The following is a 23669-nucleotide window of genomic DNA, read 5'->3' as shown; positions in this document are numbered from 1 at the left end:
TAATTTGTGAAATGGGGATGAAGGTCATGTCATCGGGTCAGGGCAAGCATTAACGTATGACGCCAATCTTAGTATGGTCATCGGCAGATGAAAAAGCTCTCACAAAACTGATTATCTTCCCAAAATGGATATTATGAAGATTGATGCTGGTCCAGATGCCGGTGGATACAGATGACTTTTTAGAAAATAGTTCTGCAGGGTGGAGTCAGCACTGTAAGAAAGTAACCACCCTTTGGCCAAGACTGTCCCCTCCTAGGAATCCACTCAGATATACGCCTGCTTGCCTCCTTGTCAAATGAAAATCTCACAAGCCGCACATGAACCTGAGGACCTGTGTGCAGCTGTTAACTTTCGAAGACTTTCAAAAGAGAACTCAGATGCAACAGTAAATGATAAAAGCCAGGAACAGAAGCGACATGCTTAGAATAATCTCAGAGAGAACGTGCCCATGTTTATTGGAAGACGTGGTCCCATGGTTGAAGGAAAAGCCATCAGCATTTACAGCTGGGTAGTGTCACTATGAACTACCTTCGTTATAGTTTTGTGTTTATTGTTATCTATAAAATCATCAGTTGCTATAGGGGAAAAAAACTTGTTTAGACTCCACCTAAGTAGAAAGGAAAAGCTTACGTGGTCCTTATTTAGAGCCCGGCTGGTTACAGTGCCCTGATTGGGTAGATAATAGGTAGAACTACCAGTTACTTTCACTTACACCAAAGGCCACAATTGGTCCAAGGAATGTTTTAACCATAGTAACAACAAAAGCTGACTTTAAATCTCAGGGTATGGCTGAGAGGGCAGTAAGGGTCAGTCAAGAGCTCCCAACGCAGAGGACTCGCGGCTACCTACCCTTTTATGGTCTTCCAGTTGTCTCAGGGGTGGACTTGATTCAAGCTCCTGCTAAGTGTGCAGAAATTTCTTTTTAAGTATCACACTGAGAAGACTACCATCTTCACCAACACACAGCAGGCTCATACACAGCCACAGTCAGACAGACAGCAGGCCTCTGTGCATTTCTCCAAATACAATACCAATGCTAAATTACGTTAGGCCCAACCTTCCCAACCCTACTGCATGTTTTAATAAGACTTTCTAGAAAACTAAGTCGGCGTCGTCATCATCATCATCATCACCACCACTGGTATTGACCTCAGAGGTGCTTAACCACTGAGCCACATCCCCAGATTCTTTTTTTTTTTTTTTTGGAGACAGGGTCTCACTAAATTAATTACTGAGACAGGCCTTCAACTTGCAATCCTTCTACCTCAGCCTCCCAAGTGGCTGAGATTACAGGCGTGCACCACCATGCTGGGCTGGGCCATCATTTTTTTGCATTATGTTTTGCAGATGTTATAAAATGTAAGTTCTGTAAGCTACGGTATCATATTAACCCCAAAGGGGGCTGACAAGCAAGACTCAATCAGGCAGGCCTCAGTATTCAGACATGCATTAAGGCACGGTTCATGCAGTACACATGCTTCTGAGTAGACGCGCACACAGACCACAGCTCCCTGCGAGCCCCAGACAGACAAGTAAGTATTCTAATCAAAACTGAGTGCAGAGCTGATTAGAATACGATGAACTGATCATTAGAACAATTCACACTCAACACAGCCATCTACGTCTGTGCTTCATTTTTAACATCTTCCGTACGCGACTTTCCAACAAAGTGCATCTCATTCTAGCTAGAGCTCCTGTGATCTTCAGTTTCTGAAAGCAAATTCTGATACCAGTAAACACGGCTCCCCCCAGAGCTTCCCTTTGATCTTGCACACTTCAACACATTCTAGCCCCTCATCTAGTGCGCAGCGTTGGTGGCAGGAAGGACAGAACAGAAAGGAGGTATTGGTTGTGAAACTACAACTTTCTCCGCGGTTTCGACTCCGACTATTAATCAATATCCAGAATTTCAAAACCGGATCATCTTTGTACAGCATCCAAAGTCAATTCTGTGTGACAAGAGAAAGATCTCATCATCCCAGAATTTCTCAATGGAACACCTCAACGGAGGCGGTTCTGTGTGAAGACCTTCCAAGAGGCACATTCATTCCCCACCTGGAGGACACTTGGCATAAGGTCCATCTCTGGGGGCCTTTCTTTCCACACTGAGAGTCCCATCCAGCACAGTCATGATCAGTTCCCTCCCACGCCTACCACGGAGACAGACATCCCCCTTGCAATTCAGACACGCAGCCAGGACAACCCAGAAGCACCCGTATTTGCTGGCACAACCAATACAGGTGAGTGACACACCTCTGTGGCGTTCTCGGATTCCGGGGCTTGTGGCAGCTGGTTGGGAAGAAAAGGCAGTGTGTTAGTCAGGGCGCCTGCATCTCATGGGCCGCAGAGAAGGGCAGAGACAACATTGCAGGACGAGACACATGGCGAAGACCAAAGATGAGGTGTTCCCGCTGCATGGCCCACCCCAGTCACTCGGGTCACTTGCTCTTTTCAACTGAACGTGGTTGTGCTGGAATAGATGACCAGCCCGAGAGGGGGAACATGTTCAAAATAAGAAATAAAGAAATGTGTACTGCTGACCAAGAAGGAACGAGTCTTAAAAGGCCCCTGAAGAAGAACCACACACATCAGGGCTCAAAGGGGACAAGGCAAGCCATGCTGTGCACACCCACAGTGGCTCGTGGAAGAGAGGAACAGGCGGGTGACAGGCGGCCAAGAGCTTGCAACAGTGGTCACTGCTGCTGTGGGCACTGCTGGTCTGTGGAGGGCTTCTGCTCTCTGCCCTCTCCCCTTTCCCACCTACATGCGGTGGAATATGTTGCCCGGGCTCAGGGCACAGAGAGTCCCCTGAAGTGTCTCTGGGAGAAGGAGGGGAGGCTGGGATCCGGGGTACTTCGTACATCCCATCCCCTCTGCCTGATTTCCTTGGGGGCCTCATGGGCTGGGTTCCTCGGCCCCTTGCCTGCCTTACCACCGAGACAGCCACCCCGCTTCCACCGCCGCCTCCTTATCACAATTTCTAACCCACAGAGGAGAGAAGGTGCTGGCAGGGACCTGCAAGTGACCTCGGAGGAGCATCTGGTGGCTCTAAGAAAAACGTCCACCACTGCATGTTGGGACAGCGCCACGAGTCTGGCCAAAGGACATGTGCCCAGGGAAGGAGCTGATGTAGGGTGTGACTGATGTGACTGCCACACTGTGCAGGGGCTGCCCCAGACCCAAGCCATGCACCAGGGGCATGGCTGGAGCAAGGTGCAGGCTGGGGCTCTGGACGGCAGCCAGGGCGATCACGCTCACTGCAGGACCTTGGCCTCCGGCATCCCTCCCGCAGTGCAGCGCAGCCCTCAGAGGCCAGGAGGTGGCTGCAGGGGACAGGCCAGGGCATGTGTGGAGAGCAGCAGGAACTGCAGTGTCACAATCCGCTGGCATTGTCTTCCAGCTCAGGGCAACCCCAAGGTGCAAAAAACCCTCTTAATCTAAGATCACTGTCACGTGACCTAAGAATTTCTGGTTTGTTTTTATTTTTCAACAGGTAAAATGCAAAGAGAGAGAAAAAAAAAAAAAACGGGGATCAAAATTGCTTCAACAAAGGCAACAGGATGTTCTTGAGAGCTGCTCACTTAATTCTCCACAGAAGACCTTTCCTGCCAGAGCCCAGATCAGGAGTCTCAGGGAGAAGAGTCTCCCTTGGAAGACCCAGCCTCCTGCTAGGGGGTGGGACCCAGGACACCAGTGTTGGAGGGAAACCGAGAACAGCCCAGGGGTCAGTATCTCCTAAATACTACAAATAACAACAAATCCAATTCTTCACACTTTAGGGTGAAGAATTAAAATTGCCAACGTTTGTGCTTTCTGCAAAAAAATAATAAATAAATAAATGGCTGGTAAGAGGAAGCAGAATGAAAGCCAGGGTCAGTGCGTTTGAGAAAACGGTATTATCTTCTGTATTACATCAGCACACTCCTGCCGCCATAGGGATGGGGTTCCACGGACTCGCCTGCCTAGTCCCCTGTCAATCAAAACCAAAGCTAAATAAAAGAGCTGGAAGTGGAACAGTGTCGCTCCTGTTTGCTTTAGTTCTCTTCTTGCCTGGGCTTTCTCAGTCCAAAGAAGCATCTAGAATTCTTTCACAATGACCACAGGTAATATATTCTTTATTTCCTAAACACTCTGAGAGTAGGGGCTTCTGATTTTTTTTTTTTTTTTTTTTTTTATGATTGTGATCGTGTTCTATTTCCTTCCAAATGATTGTTGGGCTTGCTTTAAAATGAGTTTAATTGATTGTTGACATAAACAGTAAAAATAACTGCATTTTTTTCCTCCACCTTAAAAACTTCATAAAGTGGTTTGAGAGAGCAGGGGATGCTTTGCAGCCTCAGGAATCATTATCTAACCAGAAGGGTGATTTTCTTTTCTTTTTGATTATTTTTTTGATACCAGGGATTGAACCCAGGGGTGTTTAACCCCTAAGCCACATCCTCAGTCCCTTTTTTATATTTTATTTAAGAGACAAGGTCTCATTAAGTTGCTTAGGGCCTCATGTAGTTGCTGAGGCTGGCCTCAAATTTGGGATCCTCCTGCCTCAGCCACCCAAGCTGCTGGGATTACAGGTGTGCACCCCTGTGCCTGGCAGGCAGGCAATTTTTAATGTGCTTCATTTGGGACACTGAATGGAAAAATCAAGAGCACCGGTAGGTGTCCATTGACTGAGGACCACCCAGGGTTCGGCTCTGGATCTGTGAGACCCTGTGCCATTAGTGAACATCTCTGGGCTTCCACTCGTCACCTGTTCAAGGAGATGGGGGCAGGTACTCTCTTGGGATTCTTTCCAGCTAAAATATGAAGTCACGCTTGGTGTATTTTCAGTAAACTTCATAAAAATCTAACAGGCAAGTTCCCTAAATAACACAACCTGCTAAAACAGAAAATGCTCTAGGCATGGGTAAGACCAGATCAAACCTAATTTATATTTTGGTAAAGTAACCAACAGTCTGTCAGCATTTCCTCTTCAGAGGATTTTAGCCTTTGAGGAACTATCCTTGAGGATAAAGTGATTTTTAAGGCAGGAAGGTGTTATTTCAGTAAATAGAAGCACATTGATCAGCTATACATGTTCAAAGAAGACAGAGGCACCTGAATATAATACATAATACCCAAAGTAATAAATTAATTGAACTTCTCAGCACAGTCTTATTATCAAAGGGTTTTTTTTTTTCTTTTTTATATGAAAGGTAAAGGCTTCAGTAAACATGTTAAGGAAGACTGAGGGTATGGGCATGTATGAATCTCCTCTGTCCTGTATTGTCCCCACAGGGAGTGCCAGAGCCAGCCACGGTAGTCAAGCCAGCACCGCCTGTCAAGGGAGCATCTCCCAGATTATGAGTGATCAGCACCGAGCTGATCCTGCCCAGCTCTGACCCTGGAGACCTGGCATGGTCCCCGACTGCCTCTTCATGTTCATGCTCTTGGGTTTTAAGTCTTCCCCATGTTTTCAGACAAGGTCAGCAAAATCTTACTTCATAGGAAAAAAAAAAAAAAAAAAACAGTTCAAATGACTGGCACACCTGAAGTCACCAAATCCTAAGTGTCATCTCTGGATAAGGCCGGTAATCAGGGCCTCCAAACTAGGGTACCAGAGGAGGACCCAGATCTGTTCCAATAAGATGCGGCTACATTTGTTTTCACCATATAACACACCTAATATTTTATCAAAGGATGCATTTCTACCGCACTTTGTAATTCTCAAATGAAAGCGAGCCCACAGACTTTCTGAATAACTATTTCTTGGTGTTTACAAAACATTGCCCTCCCTCACCTGTCCGTCCTTCCATCCATCATTTCAGGTATGTCATAAACCGGCACAGAGCACCGTCTGCAGGTACCCTTTGTTCTCTGCTGGCCTCAACAGGAACCCCTTTACGGTCCCCGGACTCCTACAATGTTCCTTCAAATGGAACATCTCTGCATGGACTCTCCTGGCACCAAGTGTGACACAAGTCAAGAAATTTAACTGTGACAGGGCCAGATATGAGCACGTCACAGAGAATTTACCACCTCTAACCCTTGAATAAGTCTTCAGCTCCTTTTTTATCCACTTACAACCTCAGGAGAGGGAGATCAACAACAGTGGATGAGTTTGCAGGTAGATTTAACAGGACCTGCCCTTCGCTAGCCTTTGAAAACCCTTTATTAAGAGAACAGAAAGCTTTCAAAGCAAATTGAACCAAACTAGCATTTTACTTGAACAATTTCAAATCTTCACACCTACTAACACGATTCTCTTTAACCCTATTTGCTTTAAGTCGCTCTGTTCTAACAACGTGGCCCTACCTACGTTAGCTAACACAAGTTTCAGAGCTCGATGGTGCTGTTCGTATTTTTTTTTTTAAGGCATTGATTTGACTAAATGAGACAACTTGGGTTATGATGGGATAATCTCAGCGTTAAGACAAAAAGTCATGCTCGCAAGGCCTGTGCGGGCTCTGCGGCCGCTTCTGTGTGCTCCGAGGTGAGCTTTCTCTGTGGTTGCCAGTGTCTGACAGTAAACAGCTCACTGCATTTATTGGCAATTACTGCTGAAGGTCACACATCAGCAGTGAGCCTAAATTCCAGGAAAAAAAGCAGCTCTTATGTAACTGCCACCCGAGTGTTGGCAGGTGCCCAACTCAGCAGTTCACAGCGATGTAAAAAAGTAGGGCACCTCCACCAGGGTAGGACGTCATGAGAACGCCCCCTGAAGGTGGAAATTCACAATTCTTATGGCACTCTCCTTTTTACTCCAGGCTCTGAGTTTGACCAAGTTCAGTGGCATCTTTGCAGAAGCAGCTGGGGGCGGCAGAAGTTGAGGGCTCAGTTGAAGCTGGCGGCCACCTCTCTGGATAACTGGGAATGTCAGTCTAGCTTTTTTGTTGTGCAGTAGGCAGCCCAAGTTGCTAGTTGTCCCCAGAAGCTCCAAGGGACCACGATTCAATGGAGAGGATACCTCAAATGCACAGAAACGGACACATGCACCAAGCGACAGCCCACACTTTCTAAACTGCCCATACCTTTCCAAGGACACACAGGTGACACCTAGGTGTAGCCTCTCATCACAGGTTAGAAAAGTGGCTCCTGCCATCATCTCCTGGGGCTAACGTCCTACCCGACCTCCTGCGTAGGAGTCCCCAGACAACATGTTCTCACGGTTCCACAGACTACTCTTTTTCGACATTTCTCCTGACTGACAGCTGTCATTTTACACTAATTTGTATCATTGTCTCTCTCTCCAATGAAAGTGCAGGCTCCAGGGTGGCAGCTACTGCATTCCCTGGGGACATTGTTGTATCCGAGTTCTCCAGCATCTGCCTCAAATGTAACAGGCCCTCAGGACCTCAGTCCTAGAGATGCATGTCTTCACCATCAGCTGGGGTGGTTCTGGGCAGGTGGACACATTATACACCTTGGCCTGGGGAATGGCGACCCAGGGGTGTGCCCACAGCACAATCCATCAAGACTCAAACCTAAGGAGGAGCTGAAGGAACACAAGGCAAGCAGTTTCCTTCCCCAGCCCCTCTCCCCACTGTCCCCCAGGGCCCCAGTGGAAAGGTCAAGTCAGAGGGTGAGGGGACTCTGCCCCTTTATTTGCCAGGAAACCAAACCCCAAACCCCTCTTCCCGGTCAGATGGAATTTTATTCTAGAAGACAGCTGCAAAGGGCCCATCGCATGCACGTTTCTTGCAGAGTCCCCGCCTCTGTCCCCACTTCACCCTGTCTTCTCGGAGCCTGGACGGGGATGCAGCAGGCACTGGGCCTTTTTATAGGCTCTCTTGGCATGCCCCCCTGGCCTTTATCATCAAAGGGCAGGGCCTGTCCTCACTGAGGGCTGCTGGGGTGCCAGGCAGGCCCTCCTCTGTCCTCGGGGCCGTCCCCCACCTCAGGCTCTGCAGTGTGGCCACCCCAACGCTGGCCCAGCCTGAGCTCTCATTAACTGCCTGCAGAGACGTGGCTGTGACTGCAGGCTTCCAGCAGAACACGCCGACTAAAGGACCAGTTGGGGGAGAAACCACAGGAGCCGCGGTCGTGTCCAGAACAGCATCGATGATAAAGGCCAATCCGTCATCTCTGCCTAGAGGGCCAGATTCAACAGCCTGAGGGACTGGGGACAGGGTGCTGGTGTCCTGGGGCTCTGACGGTTACCAGGGGTAACAACGCAGAGGGGATCCACAGTTGCCTCCTCAGGGAATTTTCAAAGAATCCCAGTGCCTGCCAGAACATTCTTCTTTTATAAACAGACAGTATTCTATTTCCTAGAGTATAATTATAAACACACCTGCTCCAACTGTGGAATCTTTCCATAAGCAAGCCATAAACTCCCAGCCAGGAGGACCAAGTTGTATCTTGAGCAAGCAAACACAACAACTCATTACTACAGTGCAAAACAAGAGTATTAATAACACCGCGGGCTCCGACCCGCCAGGGAAGGGCTTCTTTCCTTGACTTTACGTGCACTTCAGCAGAGAGAAACGCAACCTCCATATTTCAGGGAAAAAATGCAAATCAGCGAGGCATTTACGTTAGGTAGAGACAAGATTGTGAAGGCTGCCAACGTAGAAATCAGCATAGGGTATTTTTCAGTGCAGTTAAAAAAAATTAATACCACGGAACCCCTTTTTTTCTTCACTTTCTGTTCTTTCCAGAAGGCACCGCCTCCTCCCCTGCCCATGTCTGTGATCTCTGTGCTTCAAGGATTCACTGTGCTGACCCGCCAGGAGCTAATAAGCCCGCTACGTGCTAGTTTGCCACTTTCTTGCTGTGTGGGCTGAGACCTCCCACTTAGCCTCTCTGTGCTCCATTCCCAAAGCAACCGGACCAAATTCACAACCACTTGTCTTGCTTTTGATTTTAAGTCTCTGATTCCAACTCTCCATTGGTGATCTGAACTATTTCTTAATACCTCTGCCATTAAGGCGAATTAATTAAAATACATATCATGGTAGACAACATGTTCTGTCTGATAGCACTCTCTCTCTCTCACTCAAAATAAGGTATTAATTAGTCTACCAAGAGAGGAAGTAGATCATTAAAACAGACCAGAAAAATCACTACAATATGTCAAATGAAATTCTATTCCAGTGTGCTCAATGTGCAGATCAATTAAACCATCTCAATCACACACATTAAGTCCTCAAATTAATTTTTTACCAGTACCATTGACTCACCAGCCTAAAAACATGACAAGAAATGTTGGGGAAAAATGCACAAAACAGACAATATGCAAGGAGCCCCCAAGTCCCACACAAAATGGCCACCCCACTCTTCCGTCTCCAAGATAATTTTGGGCAAATGCAACGAATGTGACACATCCCTACAGAAGCCACTGGGTGACCTCTCAATTTCTGGATGTACAGATAAGAGAAGCCATGGGTACAGGGCATTCCTCATTTCAGGACTAACCACCACTTCCAAATTCACAAGGCCTCTCAGAGCCGTCTACGTGGGCCCCCAACTCAATACTTATCACCAGACACCCAGAAAGCAGTGTTCCTTTTTGTTGTTGTTGTTGTTTAAAAACCACTTTTAAACTATTTTTTTTAAAAAATTCTCATTGCATCAGAAGCTTTACAGGGCAGAAAGGTTCCTTAGGCTAACACAGAGATGGAGTTTCAGAGATAAGTTAACGGCAATGTCAACCACAAATTCAGTTTAGATTCTAGACGGTGAATGAATGGAATCTTATCAGAGTTTTGAGAATCTTTGTCCAGACTCAGATGGGATCTTCAGCGACAAATGGCAAACAAACTCATGGGAAATGCTCACAGAGACAGGACAGATTCTATTTACTCCCCAAAGGGCGCTACACAGAGTCAGGTACTTAGACGCATGGAGACCAGAAGACAAAGGCACGGGGCTAACTGGAAGAGCGTCATGGAAACGCCACCATGGGACATTCAGAACAAAAAAGCAACCAAATTAGGACCTCAGCATTATCCAACTCATCAATGGAAATTTGCTGGAAAAGAAAAAAAGGGGAGAAAAAGAAAGAGAGGTTAGAAAAAGAAACATAGCCTGCTAAGTGTTAGAGACTCTGTAAATGTATTCTTGTGGGTCACCTTAAAGGGCTGTTAGATGGTGATGGTTTTTAGGGTCTGGGGCATTGTGGACCACAGCTTGCAGCAACATCTGTGGATATCTGGATCAAAGGGGGCAGGATGCTGCCACAGTTCATTCGCATCCAGGTATCAAACCTCCCGAGTCACTAGGCCACGCATCCAGAGGGCCCTGCACTCCCTGACGGGGACATGAGGTGGAACCGGGTGGGAACAAGGGCCAATTCCCCAAGCAACGCTTCTTTTGGCAGAGGACAGAAAGAACAGAGAGGAAGTCTAGAGTAGGACTGACTCAATTTAGAAGGAAGTTGTTGCCTGAGACTTATTTCATGGTTTCAGTGGGGTCAGGAGCTCACCCTGCTGATGAGCCCAATGAGACCCAGCAGTCCTAGGCTCATACTGCTGATGACCGAGGGACAGGGACAGCACAGTTGGCGCTGACCCAAGTCACACCCGTAACACAGCACGTATTAACTCAAATACTAGGGAAAGGAAAGACTCACGAGAGAATGATCACAATGATCCCTGTTTCAGGACAGAGGGAAGACTCTCATGTGATTTTACCACATTTTGTATTTAGTATGTTCTGCAAATTGAAGTGGCTATCGGAAAGATTACTGGCTTGAAATATCAATGCTTTACTCACCTAGGACAAAGCAGCTTTGGTAATTAACAAGGATTACAGGAAAAGGAGACCCCCCGCCTTACCTGGGATCCTGGGCTCTCTAGTACCAAACAGCTAAGACTATTCAGAAGGAAAAATGGAATTCTAAGTAAATTCTGAGCTATCCTTTTACACAAATTCCTGGACTCCAAATTCCTTCCCAGAGCTCTTTAATAATTTAAGTCAACAGTAGCTGAATAAAAACCTAGTCAACTACAGTAGCCAATTCACTAACTGTAGTCCCCTTTTCCAGCATGGCCCAGGGGCCTGAAGATTTTTGTGTGTGTGTGTTAGAGAGAGAGATTTGAATTAAATTTTAGAGATGCTTAGCCATGGAGGGTTTTTTAATTTTATTTGGTTGTTCCTTAAATATGGACTTGGTTTTAATCTGTAGATTAAAAGCAGAGTTTAGTAGGAATCCCCCAAAGTGTTTGCAAAGTCCTGAGATAAACTCAAATAAATTGGAAGTTTGCTTTGAATAGACAGGTTATACAGTTACTATAAGCATCGTACAAAAATGTATTCCACCATCATTTCAGTGATGATTTTTAATATTTCTTTATCTCATATTCCACTCTGAGAACACTCATTTCTGGTCATTTGCACTTTAGAGTCTTAATAACTAATGATATTTTTGTTCCTAAGTGATTGCTAGGGTTTGGGTATGTGTCCCCCCAACGGTCACACGTGGGAGGTTGGACCTCAGTACAGAGATGCCGGGAGGTGGTAGGACCTAGCAGGATGCATTGACGTCACTGGCAGTCCTCCCTGAAAGAAATGAAGGTTCTTCTTGTAGGATTTTGAGTTACTTGCCAAAGTGAGTTCCCTCTCCATCAAGAAGCTGGCTCAGAATGTGATTTCTGGCTCCCCCAGAGGCTCCACCTGGTGCCAATCCCCATCTGGCCCTTACCAGAGGGCAAATTAATGAGGTTGCCTCATCTTGGACTTTAAGTCTTCCAAACTGGAAGCTAAATAAACTTCTTTGCTTTATAACATCACCAGCTCCTGGTAGTTTATTATAGTAAGAGAAAAATGCACCAGCACAGGGATCAGAAGTAAGCTAAAGCCTAGTGTTTAAGCTCTGCTATACTTGGTGCTACTGGGGCCAGTGCCCCCGTTGACACTATCATGTAACATGATGAAAACTTAGATATTAAACCTGTAGGTGGACTTAAAACACTCAAATGGTGTCTGTTCACTTAGGTGGGATCCAGTTGTGCAGAGCTGGTCTCTGGAATCAGCCTGCCTGTCTGGGTTTAAGTTCCTGTCTTGCTGGTTATCAGATGTGTGACCCCAGGCAAGTTTCCGAACCTCTCTGAACTGGAATCTTGTAACTCATGTTTAAAAATAGTAACAATAATGATACCTATCACTGAGGCTGATCTGAGATAAGGTAGGAGACGTGCTCAGTGTAGTCTGTGGCACCCAACAAGAAGCCAATAAAAGTTACCATTGTTATTAAAGACATCCTCTACCAAACTGGTGGGTACACATAACAGTTACAGTCTGACGGGGACTCTGGTATATTTTAATCGATTTTTAATACAGGTAACAGTTCTCAATGGCTTCTTCTTCTTTTTAAATTTTGTTTCCAGGCAAGTAGACTCATCTAAGCACACCACCGTTTTTGAACAGGAACATACAGGATGATTTCCAGTTTATTATTTATGTGTGACCCTGACTATCCTAAGGTTGAATAAAATGTAGAGATGAGGGAAGGCTACCTAAGCCTCGTCACTTATAATGATGACAGATTAGAAAAGACAAGACGACATGGTCCATGCCGGTGGATGACCCTTGGGGAGGCTGGAGACCTGGGTTCCAGCCCTGACCCCACCACAGACACTTCATGCGACTGTGGACTCTCGTCTTAGCCCTCAGCTTGGGCTCCTTGAATGCAGGGGGAGGGCAGGGAAGCCAAACAGCCCTGGCACCCACAGGAAGGTGATGGTCATGGGACAAGCTGCCCGTCAGAGGTAGCTGAGATGGGAGGAGGAAAACGCCTCAGCTCCCAGGCCAAAGAATACCTCTTTGATTTCACCAATGAGAGCCAACTGGTTTGCTTGAGAAAGGTTAGTTCTTTGGCTCCGGGTGACTTCCACCCTTGACGAAGTTGGCCTGCCTTGTGGATCACGCTTCTTCTGTCAATGGGAACAGTTAGTAAGGTGTCAAAAATATCTTCAGAAAGCCTGGAGGGAGCGGAGTTAATACCAAAGACCAGAGGGGGAGAAGCAGAGTGCTTTAGTGTCCTCAGTCCCCTCTAGAGTGGCACTCATAGGAATGGCTGGTTGGCATTTTGCAGCCACCAAAACATGGGGATGAGAGCTGCAGCTCTGTGCTGGTAGCTGCTAGACAAACAGAGGTTTCTAGAATGCCTTCCTCAGCTTCATGACCATCCTCATCCACAGGATTTTCCTTTTGGTGATGGGGGATGACAGGCCCAACCTCTGGAAAGAAAGCTCTCTCCTCCCAGCCTCTCTGCTTGGGTGTGATGAATTTCTTCACCATATTAAGAAACTTGAGTTAAGGGGCTGGGTACAGGGATGCATGCCCCCTACAATCCCGCAACTCAGGAGGCTGAGGCAGGAGGATGGCAAGTTCAAGGGCAGCCTCGGTAACTTAGCGAGACCCAGCCTCAAGATAAAACATAAAAGAGCTGGGAATGTGGCTCAGTGGTTAAGCACCCCTGGGTTCAATCCCCAATGCCAGGAAAAAGGAGTGGGGGGGAAGACCTGCCTAGGTGTCTAGGCAACAGCTGTTTGAATAGACCCTCTCATATTTCTCCAATGTACTAGGGTTCTTTGCTTTTATTTATATTTATAAACTCTTGCCGGGCATGATGTCTCCAAAAATTCCTACTGAGTTACAGAAAACTGTTTTCTAATTAGTCAATATTTGTTCACCTTTTAATTTATGTATTTTAAACATTAAGAGTAACACTTAAAAGCCTTGTGATTGGGGGGCAGTGGAGGAAGGCTGAGCACTCGGAGGATCAGATGTTTTCTTATGTAAGGACCCTCTTGTCTGAAGCTGTTCTAATATGAATGAGAGGAGTCGTGGAGCTCAGAAAGCAAGGTTCCTGCAGTTGGTGGGATGGCCTGGTGGGCACCACCTATTCTGACAAGGAAGGCTGTCATTTAATTATCAAGGCTTCTTTGTAGAGCTGAAAAAAATCAGTTCCTGGGAATTTTGAAAGGCCACCAAGCTCTGTATATTGATCTATCACAAATCACTGCCAAAGGGCCCAGCAGACATTGAGCAGACTTCGCACCTGCCAAGGCAACCAGGTGTGACTGGAGCGCAGGCCTGAGATGCTGTGTTGGGGACTGAAGTGACAGTGGGGTTGGAAACGCCCACGTGGCCCAACATGGGAGATGAGGAGGACATCTGGGCCGATGCCTGCTCACTGTGTGTCCTCAGCAGCAGCAGGTCACGGGGACTGTCCCTTTCACAATCCCACTCAGAAATGGTGATGTATCTGCCTGCTGCTGAGTTTCCAGTTAGAACTGGATGGTGTTCCTTCATGCTCTGGAGGGGTTGTGCAACCCCTCGTTGGAAAGAAGCAAGCCACCCCACAGGTGCACTTAGCTGGAGCCCCAGTCCAGGAACACTCAGAGGTATGTACTTCTCACTGGGAACTTAAATGAGGAAAACCTCTGACATTACATGGCGAGCAGCCCATTAGAGACAACCAAGTACATTCTAGCTTTCTGGGCCTCAGACACCCTAGGCAAAAGCTCTACCACTGAGCTACATCCCAGCCCAGCACATCTGACTTTTAAGGAGACACTCATATGATTCAGCTACCTTTAGCAACAGGTTAAACAGCTTAAAAAATGCCTGAATTAAGATTATTTCTAAGAAATAATTAAGATTATTTCTAAGCACACTCATCCCTTCAATTTAATAGCAAGGCATGTTTTTCACAGGAAAATAAAACACGGTACCTTTTCTCCGTAGCCTCTATCTTTGGTCATCATTTCTCTGAGGGTCTGTAGGACTTTAATGCAAAGTTTCTCCTCATTTTCTTCTAGTAGCTGTTTAGTATGCTTTATTAACCTGAATGAGGGAAAACCACAGATTACAACCCTAGAACTATCTTTCCATTAAAAACACTTTACAAGAAACTTATTGTAACTAGTCGATTAAAGAACCAATATTTATTAAAGTTAAACCGACTTGAGGACACGGTCACTGCGCCCAGAAGAGACCCAGACTGTGGCTCCACAGCGACACCTGCTGGCCGTTAACAGCCCACGGGCTCAGCAGGTAGAAAGTGACCATGTACAATGGAGAGATTAAATATGCAGCTGAGAAACCAGGAGGTCCACTCATGAAGTGAGGCTCTTTATCCACTGAGGACTGCCGCTGGGATATGCCAACAGGGTATAAAAAAATAACCTCAACAGGATAAAGTTCCCTAATCCACAGCCTTTGAGGGGTTCTCCAAAGGAAGAAACTCATAGGCAGGGGCCACCCCCAAGGTAGACAAACTCAGGGTAAAAATCAAACAGAGCTCCCTAGTCATGGGACCACTTGCCTCTTTCAGATTATGCCCCACGGCACAAACTAAGAACTACCCAACTGTTAGGAAAAGATCTGAGGTCATGTGGGCCTGAGATTTGTAAAGGCTGAGAAGTCATGATTGTTTTACATCTGAGCTGCTGAGCGTGGAGGGTGCTCTGTCGAGACTTGCTGGAGGGCGAATGAATGGGCATGCAATGAAAAGGAGAGAGTCTCACCAAAAAAGAAAGAACAAGGAAAAAGAAAAACAAGTTGTCAGTTAAGTAGGATTTAATAGACGAACCACATTGGGAAGGTCAGAACAGGACTCTAGCACATGACCTTGCATCCATCAAAGTCAAACACCAGGACAGCGTCTCCTTCTGCGGAAACAAAGGCTCAGTCTGGTCATCAGACTTCTGGCCACTGACTACCACCGAGAAAGGGGCCACTTACTTGCAAATGAAACCACCACTTTCGCATTTCCGTCGGGCATCTGTGTTCTCCGGAAAAAGCAGCTCGGGCCTGTGCAGGACATCGACGAGCACAGACAGCTCTGCTTGCACCAGTGGCCTGAGGCGGTCCTCCAGGGCTGAGACAATGTCCTGCAATGGAAGCAGGGCTTGGTTGCCAGCTCTGGCCAGGGCTGGTGGCAGCAGGGCCCGAGCCCACTGCGGCCCTAAGCCACAATGCACAGGCTAGGCTGGGTTAGGGTGACTTCAGTACTGTGTGGCATTGATCTCACAGGCTCAGACCCTGTGCGATGGTCACCTGAAGCATTGCCTCCTGATGCAGAAGATGCCGACCCGACAAATCACGCCCCACCTCCCCTTCCTCTGAGATGGTTTTGTGCTACTCGGGGGATCATTCCACATATTTTAAGATAGGATGCAAAAATGCAGTTACAGTATGGAAAGATGTCTACAATACAAGTGTAAAAATGGTCAAGCAACACCATGGACCATGATGCTATTTTTATAAGCAAAATCCCAAACTAAAGGATACATATGGACTACTTTGAAAACATCACTACTGCTTTTCTCTGGGTGGTGGCATTACAGGTGATGCAGATTCTCCTCTATCGAGTGTCAGTGTCATGTATTTTCAATGAGCATGGATTACTCACACAATCAAGTCATATGAACATGAAAACACACACATGAATGAACATGCTGTATCAACATGCTAAATACATGTACCCTGATAGCATGATGGTCTTCAAATGCAAAACACACAGCTGCAGGAAAGGAAAACAGAGAGAAGTTGAAAGAGCAGCAAAACCAACACAACAAACACCATTTAAAGGCAAATGATAGAAAAACAGATGAGAAGTCATCTTCAAAAGATGCTAAGCCTGTTCTGCGGCTCGCCGACTTGGAATTTAACTGGAAGCATGCTAAGATGGGCAGAGCACGCTAGATCATCGGTGGGGGGTGGAGGGGGGTGTTTAAACAAGATTTGCAATGGCAGAAGCTGCTTAAATTGGCATTCACCTCCACTGGGGACCCAGCTAGGACCAAGAAAGAATTGACAGGTCTTTTAACCAGAAACTAAAATTAAACCACTTGGAGAGAATTTTACCTTATATTTAACAAAATTAGGTGATAATTTTAACCATTCAATAATGTTTAGGTTACGTAAAGAATAGATAAATGAATCAAATAAGGTCCTTTTTTTTTTTTTTTTTTTTGGCATGGAGCAGGGAGTGGTAATTTTCCCAGTAAGAACTGGAAGACAATAGATCGCAATATCTATTAATTCGTGTGATTTTCATAGCAGTCAAAAAGAGGGGTCATTTCTGCAACATTCTCTGGGGGTCTTTTTCCCTAATAGCTTCCCCTTGAGAAGCACTCAACTTTCTCTTCTTCACTAGCTACTGGCCCTAAGTCTGGCAAATCTTTGTTTAAGGCACTGGCATGGGACGGACTGAAGTAGCTCTTTCACATGACATCCATGATATTTCATGAAATCTTACATCATTTGCAAAATCTGAACTTGACAGCAATTGATCTACATTGCATTGCCAAACGCAGGACATCCGGCAATCAGGAGGGGCCAGCAAAGACAGCAAAGCAATGGGTAGGGGAAGATGCTCAGGGAAGAGTGTCTAAACAGGATTTAATCATACAAGGGGTCAGTTTCCCAGCGAAAGTTCTTATATCCTGAAAGTTCTTGTTGGATCATGGCAAGGCTTGGATAATAATTTGCAGAATGAGGATCCTGTAAGTCCCTGAGCAAGGCTTTTTAGCTAGTATTACCTACAAACGTGTTCTAATTCATCCCAAAAATATGCATAATAGATTGAAGAAAAGCATAAGAAATGGGTGTGTTTGACTGCAGGTAAATGATGTAGATTGTGTGAGAAGATTCTGTGCATTCAGAGTCGAGAGTATATATTACACGCCCCCTTTCTAAAAAAGCACAGCGAAGTTAGGAAGCATTTCCATTCGGAATTCAGCTACCTTTGCTCACGAATGGGTTCTATCATGATACAGGATATAATTCTTTTTTTTTTTTTTTTTTTTGGTAACAGGGATTTAACCACTGAGCCACACCTCCCACCCCTCAGGTTTTTTGTTTTGTTTTGTTTTGTTTTTGAGACAGGGTCTCATTAAGTTGCTTAGGGCCTCGCTATATTGCTGAGGCTGGCTTTGAACCTGTGATCCTCCTGCCTCACCCTCCCAAGACACTGGGATTACAGATGTGCGCCACCGTGACGGCTAAGGATGGAGTTCTTGGCTGGATGTGTGAAGCCTGCCAGCCGCTCTGGTCCCCAGATCGCCAGCCGCACTGACCTCCCTTATATCTCTGGATGCTTCCTATTCTTCTCTGTATAATGGTCTTCCCACGTGCTGTTTGCCTGCCTAGTTCTTTAAATCCTACTGTTTTCTGGCCTGGTTCAAAAGTTATTCCCTCAGCAAAGCCTTCCTTGTCCCCACCCCTAACCAGCCCAGCAAGATCGGCTCCTCGTCTGAGTCCTGCAAGAGCTGCTCACTTCTCCACAGGATTTGTGCCTCTGTCATTTTATGTTTACCTGCACAATTAGCTGATTAATGTCTGCCTCCTCTCCAAAACGTGAGACTCTAGGAGGCAAAGATCATTTCTGGGTTTTCTCCTCACTTTATATTCCCAGTATGCAGCAAGGGGCTGGTGGATGCATCTGCAAACTTGGCTGCCTAACCTCACAGAGGCTCAGTTACTTCACCTAATAATAGTAATTATTATAGTCGCAGCAGTAACAACAGTTGTAATAATAATAATTACATTGGCAGCTCTTAATAGAGTGCTCAGGACGTGCCAGGGACTGTTCCACTAGCTTAATGGGTTCTGAATTTTCCAAGGATGGCTACACGGTATCCCATTTTCCATGTTGTTCTCACATGTGACACTGACATCTCTCTCATTCCATGGTGGTCCATGTTTCCTCTCCTCGAAACAGAGTGGACCTCTGAGGCTACTTTGACCAACAGAGCACAGCCCAAGTGATGCTGTGTGCTTTCTGACAAACAGGTGATAAGACAATCAGCCTTCCCTGTCTCCTTCCAGAAATGCTCATCTTGGGCCCCAGCTGCCATGTTGTGAGGAAGCCCAGGCCACATGGGGAGGCTCCATGTGGATGTTTCAGACTCTAGCCCAAGACCCAGGTGACCACCAAATCCAGTGATCAATACGAGATAGAACAAGGTTTAAAGGTGATTCTAGCCATGGCCACAACCTGACTGAAAGACCTCATGAAAGACCTTGAACAAGACACTTCGCTGGCCCAGTCAACCTCATAACAGTCAAAGAGAATAATGTAACTATTGATCTTCGTTTCACAAGATGTAGAAATCTGGGACATGCTATCAACTCTCTTAATGCTCACATCACCCCCAGGAGGCAGGGGCTACCATCATTCTATTTTACAAATGAGGAGAGGGAGCACAGAGGAGTTAAGTACCTTTCCCAAGGTGGTACCACTTCTGAGCAGTGGTGCCAGAATCTGAATTCAGGCACTTGCCTGAGACCATGCTTTAATGGAGGAAGGACAGAAACAGAGAATGTAGTCCAGCTAGATTCTAAGAATACTTCTGTTTTCACGTTCTCATTCTGAAGTTTCATTTCTCACAACTTCCCTCAGGAATCAGCTATACTCAATTGTCCACTGGTTCAAGAGCCTAGATATTCTGGAGTGTTGGGAAAAATGGAACCTCGATGCCCTTATTCTGAGCATCCCTTTGTCATAATTAAACACGCCTTGCACATGAGGCAGAGTCCCCAGTGTTCAGAGAGAGAGCTGCACTTCTGTGTATGACCTTGGAAGACCTTGACCTCATCAGGAGCAGTAGGCTTCCTAAGCAGCTCTGTGTTCCTGCTGCTCATCTATGGCCACCCGTGACTCTTCACAAACCTCATGGACGTCTCCCTGTGCCTGAGCGTGGACGCTCCTAGGCTTGAGGAAGCACAGGGGCATGTGGGAACACCTCAGCCAGGTGAAGCACCACTTCCCTCAGCACTAGGCATTACCTGTAGTCTCTCGATGATATTCCGGTAGTCTCTGGAAGCTGCCAGAACAGAGTCTCTGCGAGCAGCATTGCGGGCTGACAGGCGCCAGTTCATGGCCGTTTTCTGCACAATGTTGTGTGACTTCAGGAAGAGGTTGTTGACTTGGCTGTCCAGGTCCACAGGAATGGCAATGGCCCGGCTCTTGGCTGCACAGGAGAGAGGACTTGTGAAGGCCTTACCCCTCATCCCCCGTCAGGCAGATTGTCCATGCCAACCACCTGCCAGCTTGCATGGTATCGAGGGTGAAGACTGAACATCCTGACACTACCCCACCATCTTTGTGGCACTGTGGATGGAATCCAGGGGTGCTCTACCACTGAGCTACATTCTCAGCTTTTGGCACCAGAGATTGAACCCAGGGGCACTTAACCACTGAACCACATCCCCAGCCCTTTTTTATATTTTATTTGGAGACAGAGTCTCACTAGGTTGTTGAGACTGACTTTGAACTTGAGATCCTCCTGCCTCAGCCTCCCAAGTCGCTGGAATTTCAGGCATGTGCCACTGTGCCCGAATCCACTTCACTATCTTTTAGATTGGGGCTTCCCAAGGTTTGGGGACGGGAGCTCTTCAGAACACTAAAATGATCTCAGGTCATCAAGTTTTGACAAGTTAGGGTTGACAGATTCATGGGTTCCCTCCATACATGGCTTCTTCAGGGCACTAACGTGTTCTTTTAAGAATCAAAACAGGGAACTCTTTTGGCCAGTGGATTATTTTTCTAAAGATTCTCTTTCAAGTTTGTTGTTTTACACAGCGATCCACATAATGCTGATGTGAGATGAACATCACACAGGCGGCATTCGCGATGACACAAAAAACTCTTTTGAGATAGTATTTTTTTAAGAAGGGAAGAGAAGAGTAACTTAGACTGAGGTAGCTCAGTGGTAGAGTGCTTGCCTAGCACATATGAGGCACTGAGTTCAATCCTCAGCATCACATAAAAATAAAGAAAAAAAATATAGGGATTGTGTCCAATCTACAATTTGGAAAAAAAAAAAAAAAAGACAAACTTCATGCTAGGCATAAGGGTGCACACCTACAATCCCGGAGGCTTAGGAGGCTGAGGCAGGAGGATGGCAAATTCAAGGTCAGCCTCAGCAATTTAGTGAGATCTAATCAACAAGACCCTTGTCTGAAAAAATATAAAAAGGGCTGGGGACGTGGCTCAGTGGTTAAGCACCCCTGGATTCAATCCCTGATACAACAAAAAAGCAAACTCCAATCTAATCATGAGAAAAACATCCGTTGAACAGCCACGGGCCAGAGGAGATCTGGAGAAATGACAACCGTGTGCAAGGTGGCAGCCGGGACTCACCCCTGGCATGAAAGGACATTCGTGGAAAAAACTGGTGAAATCCAAACCAAGTCTACAGCTCAACTAAGAGCCATGCCAGTTCCTTGGTTTAGACCAACGTCCCCTAGGAGGTGCTGCCCCTGGGAGAACTGGGTGAAGGGTACATAGGAGCTCCCTGCACCATCTCTGTAACTTTCCTATAAATCTAAAAATATTCCTAAATTAAAAGTTTATTTAAAAAAAGGAAACCGAGACAGACAATCCTGGCTGCTCTATGGGAAAACCTCCAACATCAAAACAGTGATTTCCTGTCGTCAGGGCTTCCAAATGTCAGAAGGAAAGAAGGTGCTCTACTACCTGCATCTAAACCAAGGAACAACTTTAACATCCTGGAAGAAGAATCACAGAAACAACTGTTTAAATTCTCATAAAAAATACACCACCTAGGGCAAGAACCGTTAGCCTTTCAAGAATTTCCTAATAGTTGAATCAGAAAATGAGAAGGTTGGAAGCAAGATACAAGTGATATAAAAATTAAGAAGCAGGACAGGACACGGGATTCACTCATCTCAGCTAGAAATCCCGTGCTTCATCACGAACATGTAGCATCTAGACTTTCAAATCCTCGTCTCTTACTGTGAAACACTGCCATGTAAGTAAGAAGGCATCAGTACCTACCATGAGGGAACAAAAGAAATCAGGCTTGGACCACTGAAACCAGGCAACGGGTCCTAATAAACACAATCTATCCTTGCTGAACAGGCTCTTAACAGTGCCAAGACTCCTTTGCAGGGAGTAGCTACTCCGAGGTGACATCCTTCTCAAGAAGAGGAAGGCTTACCCCCTGCACACGGCACTTATAGGGTGGGAAGTGGGTACACAGCAGGCTATGTGCTTAAGCAGATCTCACAGGAGGTGGAGGACAGCGGTCACTAGGGGCTGGCGGTGGCAAAGGGGAGAAAGGGGAATGACAGGTTGGATGCTGGGTACCAAAGTAGAGTCAGATGGGAGGAAGAAGTTCTAGAATGTGCTCTACCACACAGCGGGGTGTCTACGACTTACAACAGTTAACTGTCTCAAATTAACTAGAAGAGGGTCATCTGAAGCTCCTACCAGAAAGAAAGCCTCATTCTGCCCACGGGATCAGTACACACTGTGTGCATGTATCAAACAGTAACCCTGTATCCCAGAAACATGTGGGGTATCAGGTGGAAATGAAGGTTTATTTATTTATTTAATTATTATTATTATTATTTTTGGTACTTGGGATTGAACCCAAGGCCGCTTAACCACTGAGCCACATCTCCAGACCTTTTTTATATTTTATCTAGAGTCAGGGTCTCACTGAGTTACTTAGGGCCTCGCTAAGTTGCTGAGGCTGGCTTTGAACTCAGGATCCTCCTCCCTCAGCCTCTGGAGCTGCTGGGATTTTATATATATGGGAAGGGGGTGTTGCTTGTGTCACATATGGAGGCCCTGTGTTCTGTCCCCAGTACTGGAGGGGAGGGGACCACTAATAATGTCAAGAGAAGTAATTGTCCTAACTTTTTTCTTAACTTCCTTCAAACCACCCATGAAAGGTGACAGGAGAATGGAGAGGGGACAGAGGGCCACTTATCAGAGAAGGGCTGGTGGGAAGGAGCGTCACTTCTGAAAAGGGATGTTCCTGGGGTTCTGTCCAGTGCTTTCCAGGAAGAAGGGCTAGGACGTGGTCAATGTTTCTGTTGGACTAAACACGCGAGGGACTTCCCAGGGGCTTCAAGAACCCGCCTACCCTGAGACTTGCCAAGAACCACCCCACACTTGACCACGGAATCTTTCTCAAGACCTAGCTTACTTCTGGACGTGTGGCTCTCACTGCAGGAAGTGCTGGCCTGGCAGATGAAAGGGAGGCCGAGGGAGGCCGAGGACCTGGGAGACCTTTTCAGGGAGGCTCTGCAATGTCAGTCTGTGCAGCCTTAGGGGAGGGCCCAGCGCAGCGGGCGACGCCCATCACCCCATCGTCCACACGGACATCTCACCTATGTCCAGAGCACCGGGATCCCATCACCCCAGACATCTCACCTACGTCGGAGAGCACCCGGATGCAGCTCTCCACGGAGGCCTTCTGGCTGGGCATCAGCCAGTTGCAGTGGTAGACCCGGAACACGCCCTGCAGCAGCTGCACGAAGACAGGCTGGCGAGTCTGCAAGAAAGGACAGGACCGGGGGGCACGGGGACAGGGTGACTCTTTGGAGGTCTCCAACAACCTGACTGGAAAGAGACACTGCCTCAAGCAAGTTACCAGGCCCCAAGGAGGATTGGGAGGTTCTGGGGCCGAAGCCCAGAGTCCCTGCTCTAGTGTGGATGTCCAACCTCTCCCAAAAGCCCACACGTCTTGGTCCCCAGAATGGTGCTGCCTAGTGAGGCCCTTAGGTCACTGGGGACACTCCCTTGAAGGGGACTGGGGGAATCTGGCCTTTTCCTTGCTCTCTTTTGCACCCTGGCTTGCGATGAGATGGGTGGTTCTGCTGGACCACACACTCCTGCTATGGCCTGCTGCTCCCCCAGGCCCAACCACTCACACACTGCAACTTCCAGGACAACGAGCCCAAATAAACCTTTTCTCTTTATA

The 23669-nt window shown here is 46.8% G+C and overlaps 1 protein-coding gene across 1 annotated transcript in view; it reads right to left on the bottom strand.

Moving 5' to 3' along the window:
- Window positions 1-23669, bottom strand: part of Itpr1 (inositol 1,4,5-trisphosphate receptor type 1) — a 306399-nt gene that overhangs the window by 107626 nt on the left and 175104 nt on the right. The window contains exons 36-39 of the mRNA XM_071605917.1: window positions 23120-23240; window positions 19720-19904; window positions 15670-15818; window positions 14658-14769 (exon numbers count right to left, since the gene is read on the bottom strand). Coding sequence (XP_071462018.1) covers window positions 14658-14769; window positions 15670-15818; window positions 19720-19904; window positions 23120-23240 — 567 coding nt within the window. The remainder of the gene's footprint in view (window positions 1-14657; window positions 14770-15669; window positions 15819-19719; window positions 19905-23119; window positions 23241-23669) is intronic.

This window comes from Marmota flaviventris, chromosome 20 (genome assembly GCF_047511675.1).
Source record: "Marmota flaviventris isolate mMarFla1 chromosome 20, mMarFla1.hap1, whole genome shotgun sequence".
In the NCBI taxonomy this organism is placed as follows: Eukaryota; Metazoa; Chordata; class Mammalia; order Rodentia; family Sciuridae; genus Marmota; species Marmota flaviventris.
The sequence above is the reverse complement of the archived record's forward strand: the minus strand, read 5'-3'. Positions and strand labels throughout refer to the sequence as shown.